At 33.6% G+C, this 7,143-nt stretch overlaps 1 protein-coding gene across 1 annotated transcript; it reads right to left on the bottom strand.

Moving 5' to 3' along the window:
- Positions 1-314: 314 nt before the first annotated feature.
- LOC109244714 (trihelix transcription factor GT-2-like) lies at positions 315-2,808 on the bottom strand. The gene is made up of 2 exons (XM_019411849.1): positions 2,347-2,808; positions 315-2,011 (listed from the first exon to the last, which is right to left on the bottom strand). Exons 1-2 carry the CDS (start codon positions 2,640-2,642, stop codon positions 805-807), a joined length of 1,503 nt encoding a protein of 500 aa, XP_019267394.1. The 5' UTR covers positions 2,643-2,808; the 3' UTR covers positions 315-804.
- Between the last annotated feature and the right edge of the window lie 4,335 nt (positions 2,809-7,143).

Below are 7,143 nucleotides of genomic sequence, written 5' to 3' on the forward strand. Positions count from 1 at the left end.
CGACCCCTTAAGATGGTTGCAATTAGACCATCAATATACGAGGTCCTTTGGTTTAGCATTCCCCTGAAAAAAACTAAGAGAGAGACTGTCAGCAAGATAAATTTCGTATAACAGATGTGCAACAAAAATTCTACCACTTAAATGGGTTGATTGAGTTTAACTTTTACATACTAATGTCGTAAAAGAAGTTTTAACGATTATTTTATTTTAAATGATAATTATAGATGACCCCCATGCTCAATGAAAATAATAACTTGAAAAATAAAACAAATAATCTGTTGTAACAAGTACCTAGAAAAATTACACTACCAATATATATAAGATACTCCATATCCTTACCAAGATCCTAATATGACAAACTTGCAAAAGTATATATCAATTCATACAAACAGAATCAACTATTTTAAACTATTACACACATGGGGATGGTGGGAAAACCAAAGCCTCAAAAGGAGAAGAAAATGTATACTATGCTATATATTGTCTAAATAAAAGCTAAACTATTCCCTCTTTCACACTATTTACCCAACGTTGAATGATTAAATATACATAACTAGAAAGAAAAAGATGCCACTTCTTTGTGTGTGCATTTTTAGTAAAAGTAAATTTCCGAATAAAAGTCCTCCTCACACTTTTCCAAGGGACATTAACTCCAATGATTTTGCCCCACTTCACAAAAATGGATTTATAGTAAAATCTTGTTCCCTCAATCCATTATAGTTACTGAAGAAGGATTTATAGGAACTATTTGATAGCATCAAACTTTATTGTCATCCTCTTCTCTTCTTCATCATCCTCATCATTTTATTGACTTTGTTCAACATTTTGTCTCTGAATATTTTCTGCTTCCAACTGCTGCTGCTGTTGTTGTTGGTTCATTATTTGCATTAGTAACTCTCCAGCCTTGATACTAGAACCTGGATTTTCTGAACTTAGCAATTGTTTCTTGGACTTGTTTTGATAGATAGAATCCAGTAGATGAAAATAAGGACATGTTTTTGAATCTTCTGGCCTCCTCTTTTGGCTTTCTTTAACTCTCCTATAATACTTGTTTATGTTCTCCCATTTCTCTTTACACCTCTTGGCATTTCTATCATATCCAAGCTTCTTCATACCAGTTGAGATATCTTCCCATAGAGGCCATTTTGGTGATCCATTGTCTTGATATTGCAAGTCAACGTTCGTTCTTAACTTGATCAATGCTTCGACTTCTGCTTTAGGCCATCGACCAGAACTCATATGAAACGAATTCTCACCAGCACTGTCTATATCTTGTTTCTCCAACATGTTCTCTTGCTTATCATTGTCTTGCTGCAAAACATTTTCTTGGCTTCCAACAGTTTTCACCGACGAATTCTCAGTCTTCTTCTCATGAGATAAGTCCATTGGCGACTGTACTTGAACGGTTTGCTCTGAGATTTTCTGCAAGAAAGCAATCACTGCTGCATCTTTGGCAGCAGAAATTGCTATTTCATTGGCTAGTGCTTCTTTTTCTTTCTTTAATCTTGCTATTTCCTGCATCTTCCAAGCTTCTTCCCTCGCTATCCGATCCCTCTCGCATTTTTCTATCGCTTCCAAGAACTTGTTTTGCAAATCCTCTTGCTTGTCCAACACTTGCTTCATCAACCTCTCGAAATAACCAGCCAATTTCCTTTTCTTCTTCACACTACCATCGGATTCCTTACCCGAGGAAGAGGTTGTGGACGTGGACGTAGACATGAACTCCGGATTGAAACCTTGGTTTTGACAACTGAAATCTTGATATCCACTAGTGGCTGGTTTTATCATTGTCATCGGCATAGGCATTGGTACTGGCATTGAAATTGATGTTGTTGTATCCATCCTATTATTCTGGTTGTCCAAAAGTTCTAATTGCTCGAAAAATCGATAGTTTTTCCCAGTTTGTCTACCAGATCTACCATCTTTTGTTCTCTTGTGATACTTATAAATGTTCTCAAATTTCTCCCTGCATTTCTTTGCATTTCGATTATACCCTAGCTCACCCATATTCCTGCCAAATAATAAAACAAAAAATTTCCCATTGTGCCTTCTCTTTCAAAACTTCAAATTTCACCTCAATTACAATTTAAAATATATTCCAACAGCCAAACAGAAATACTGCTTAAAAAGTTAAAAAGATACTCATCTAGTTAAAATTCAAAACAATTACTCTTACCCAGTATAACAAAATTGAAAATACCTGAGGCTTATAAATATGTGCAGGTTTACTAAAAGTGATGAACTAATAATACAACTAATTAGATGGTTTGAGCTCAATATAACAAAACAAGTTAACCAAATATGAATTGTACATATGCTAATTAAGAGAGTGATGTTTGTTTGTACCTAGAAATTTCATCCCAAAGAGGGCCTTTGAGATTGGAATCACGAAATGCAAGGTCCATTTGAGACCTTATTTTGAGCAAAGCCAAAGTTTCATCGTGTGGCCAACGATTCCCACCAGATATATTATTCTTTTCACCTTCTATTTCCCCTCTGCTTCTCTCTTCCTCTTCTGAACCTCCACCGACACTACCACCGCCGCCGCCACCGTCATTACTCAGCTCCACCACCTGAGTTACGGCGCCGCCACCAGCAGCAGCGGTAGCTGAATTCTCCAACAAGACTGAAGTTTCCAGCATTTTCTTTTGCTTTACACACTAGTACAAGTTTACAAGAAAGTTCACAAAGGTGAACTTTTTTTCTTGGGCTTAGTAGTAAAATAATTGAGGAGTGTCACTTATCCTCTCCTTTTATTTTTCTTTTTTCTTTTCGGTTGATTTGAAATTTGGGGGTTTACTCCTACTTTCTATATTTTTAACTTCACCCCACTATTTTCTTTTCCTTTGTTAAGGGGTCAAGTAAGTGTAATGGTGATATGGAAAAATAACGCTTTTTCCGAATGGGGTTTTATGCGGCGTGTATCTGGATATAGTCGAGTTTCAATACGAATATCGGACATTGGATGGAAAACCAACAAAAAAAATATAATGATGAGTACTAGGGTAGTAGCATACACAAGAATTTCCTAAGAGGTTTCAATATTTAAAGAAGTAAATAGATGAATAAATTACTGTAACAAGCGGTATTATTTTTTATGTTTATACTTAATATTTAAATTTTAATTTATTTATTATTTAACACATATTAGAAATAAAAATCGACGAAGCAATGTCACGTGCCTATGCTCTCGGGGTGCTGAATTAGGGTTTTTTACTTTTTAAAGAGACAATATTAAAAATTAGAGTGGGACATGTTAATGATGTGACTTGGATTAATTTAATTTGCGTTGTGTAAGACCTATTAAAAAATATACTACTCTCTTTATTAAGATTTATTTTGTTTTCAAATTCGAATCCTATATAGCAGGTTAACAATGAATAAATCATATCCATTCAACTATAATCTTTAATGGTTTATAGAAGTGATGGTCCAATAAATAAATTATACAGCTTTTCAAGGCTTAATTGGTTACACATGTATAAGTTGAATTTTTCCTCTTGATTTTGACTTTTCTGCTCATGCTATAAATGGCTAGTCAACTTTGCTATGGTGGAGTCCAAAATTACAGCTAGGATACACCGTGTTGAAATAATGTGAAAAGTGTGGTATGTTGTAAATTACAGCTTGGATACACCATTTTCGATATTTTCTCCTACTATTTATGATTTAAAGTTAAAATCATTTAACAAGCTAATGTAGTTTTAGAAATATTATATGCTCATGCTTTTCATTTGCTTCGCTTTATCAAAATATATTCCTGATAATTGTGATAGATATTGAGAAGCGAAGAAAAAAGAGCCTTCTTTTTTTATTTAGGGAAAACCTTGGAAGATTTAATTTTGGAAAGAGGGAATAAAATAGAGAAAAAAAAAAAAGGTCGAGATGAGTCATTGTTATCAATTTGGCAATTTGAGGAGATACCAACAAGTGGAAGATAAAGATGAAGCGAGATGGAGGGATAAGTAAATTGAAAGAGTTGAAAAAGAAAGAAATGTGTTCAATTTCCAAGTTGGGATTTGTAAGTTTGTGCCTTAAAAGCTAAATTTTAGTTAAAAAGTCGGCCATACAGCCCACGTTTTGGCTTTTGGACACTTTCTTGTTTTCATACCAAGGTTTTATTTATGCAACTATATGGGTGAAAATGTGGTATTGCCTTTTCCTTGTGAGTAGTGTCCTTATAACGACAAGAATTTTTTTTTTTTTTTTTAATTGTTATCATAATAGGGACCCATAATTACGGCTGGAAAAAAAAAAATGAGGGGTACAAAGATTTGTAAACAAAAAATTATTGTTGGTTAAGTAAAAGCAACTTTGGCTGATCTAAATCGGATAATTAAAACGATTTTTGAATAGTTGATTACTGGTTAAACAAGAAAAAATTGTTTCTGCATTTTGGAATAAACTTGGTATGGCTTTTGCTTATATCATGATATTAATAATGATAGTAATATTGTCAACTTACATATAGCAAAGTATTTAAATTTTTCCGCAAGGGTTGGCTGAGTTGGTTGGGTGATTGGTTTTCCATGTGAGATCTGTAATTGATTTCCTCCTCAGTCAGAGTTCGTCACACCGGATTGCTTAGTGCAATTTATATCTCCTGTATAATTTGCGAGCTATTGTATAATTAGCTCGCAAATGACTCAATCCGCATTCGAAGGATAGCGATTACCCAGGGAGTTTTCCAGAAGAAAAAAAAAGGTACTCAAAACTTAAAATTTTCTTTTCAGCTAAAAAAGGAGCTAGGTCTTACTTTTCTTTAGTTAGAGATTTTTTTCTTTACCAAGTTTCCTTGACTTCAAATTTTCTTTAACTCCTTTTATATCTTTCTTATTTTATTATATATTTGGGGTTTACTTTTGGAAAGGGGGAAGAAGGGGTTTGGTTCAAAGGGGATGATGATAAGTTTGAGTTTTATGTATGATTAACTGCCTTGTAATAATAAAATGAAATTAATGTAAGAAGATGAAAGAAACATAAAGTTGGCCTTTGGGAAAAGGAAAGAGACACATAATCATAGAGAGGTCAATATTAGATGGAATTCATTTACGTTAACTCGACGCCATGTCACTTTCGTATAAACAAAATAAATTATTAAATATGTGCAGTAAAAATTATTATTATTAGAATAAAGAAAAACAAAAAGGAATCTAAGAAAGTGTGTCATTTTCAAACTTGCTAAAGAGTGAAGTAATTATCTTTGAACCAATTTTCAACCACTTGGAGTGAATCTGTGGTTGTAACTTGCATGCTGTCCCACACGGTATACTTTTATAATTATGAAAAGAACTCTAATAGTTATTAAACTATACAAGTGAATAGTATCTGGTTGGTCGTCCATTATATATTAACTCTCATCCATAAATTTCAAGCATTTAGGATGTGTATGTTATTTAAGCATTTTCTCTTTAATTTTTCTTTCCTAAGTTCTTTCAAAATGAAAAACATCGTATTTGTTTCTAATCAATATACATATATTGTGAAACTAAACATTACTTTTTGACATTTCGATTAAATTGAGGGATTAGAGAAGGAAAAAGAAGAAAAAAAACGAGAATCAAACTCACCTAATATATGGGGGACTTTCATAAATACCATCAGACTATGAACCTTGATGATTGTGTTTAAAATCAAGCAAGGGCAAAGAAACTTATCTATTTATTTTCTAAATTACTTCACTATTTATTGTAATTTTTTCAGAGTAAAAAAGGTTCAACTATGAGTAAACGAAAAGATGAACCTTATTCGATATTTGACTACTACATTTGTAATCTTATCATACAACTTAATAACACTGCTAGAATTACGCGGATTACCAATGGCCAATTCCGTTACAAAACTACCCAAGAAACGAAAACTTTGATGACTTATTAGAGTGATTGTTTGTCGTCAAAAATATTGTCTAACATCGAGTTGTCGAATATTTAGACAAAGTATGTTACAACTGAAAATCCACTATACATCGCAATGGCGCCTAACGTCGCCATCATACGTTGATTTATCAATTTATTTGCTCATTTTATTACTTCCGAAATCATAATCTTCATTGATTTAATGGTATAAAATAGAACTTTCAGGGTAAAATGATAATAAATGCGCAATTACAACAACGAACAACCCGTAAGAAGCCCCCAAAATCCGGTGTCACAAGTACATGAGCATTTTCTAAGGAGTACAACAATAATACAACATCTGTCTGGAATGTAATTAAGACAGGATAAAATAAATGGTACAATGGGGACTCGGTGGACTGCGGTGCGTAACCTGAATTGCAGCTAACATAAAGTCTCCTCAACAGATGCACCTACGCGCCAAGATGATCACCAAATGGCCAGTCAAATCCTGCACATTTAGTGCATAAGTGCAGCATGAGTACGTAAATCAACGCATACCCAGTAAGTAGTCTAGCCTAACCCAGGAGAATAGTGACGAGGGGTCGACATCGATACTTACTAGAGGTCCAAATAAATAAATAATAATTCGTAACAGGTATGAAGTGCACAACAATAGTGGAGTAAATCTGCAATATCATAATGTTCCAATTATTCTTTTCAGAGCATACTTGTATTCTATCTTAATATCTCAAGAAAAATATCAAGTGTCAATACCAAATAAATAAGAAATACCATAAAATGCCGGACAACAGTGGAAGATTTATCTCGCGAATATTCGGACTACTAGCGATATGACGCACGATTCCGCCGAGGTCGTTCGGCCTAAGGGTGTTAAACAGGTGGGCCGGGCCGGGAAAAAAATGAAATCGGCCAGTTTTCAATCCGGACCGGTTACGGGTTAGTCTTTACCGGGCTTAACGGGTCTGGGTCCATCCGGGTAAAAAATAAACCGTAAGGGTTACGAGTCCAAGGGGCCGGGCCGGGTTAGTGTTATTTATTTATTTATATTTTTTTGTTATTTTGTATAACTATCGTAATTTATATTAACATAAAATAAAAATTAAAGAATACAATGAAGATGAAAAAAAAATTGCACTTATAAATTGCAAGTGCTACATTTATTTTAAAATTCAAACTTACAAATTGAAAGGTTTTCATTTAACAACAAGTAAATTAACGAAAAAAGAGTAAATTCAAAGGTTTTGCATTGCCTTAGTAAGTTCTTCATAATCAATATGAACTTCTT

Source organism: Nicotiana attenuata, unplaced genomic scaffold (assembly GCF_001879085.1).
Source record: "Nicotiana attenuata strain UT unplaced genomic scaffold, NIATTr2, whole genome shotgun sequence".
NCBI lineage: Eukaryota > Viridiplantae > Streptophyta > Magnoliopsida > Solanales > Solanaceae > Nicotiana > Nicotiana attenuata.

What these genes read in the sequence shown, in the direction of transcription:
- LOC109244714 (XM_019411849.1), bottom strand. Translation starts at nt 2,642, where the DNA reads ATGCTGGAAACTTCAGTCTTGTTGGAGAATTCAGCTACCGCTGCTGCT. An exon ending in CTTTGGGATGAAATTTCTAG is followed by an intron (nt 2,012 to 2,346) that starts GTACAAACAAAC and finishes ATTATTTGGCAG; the next exon opens with GAATATGGGTGAGCTAGGGT.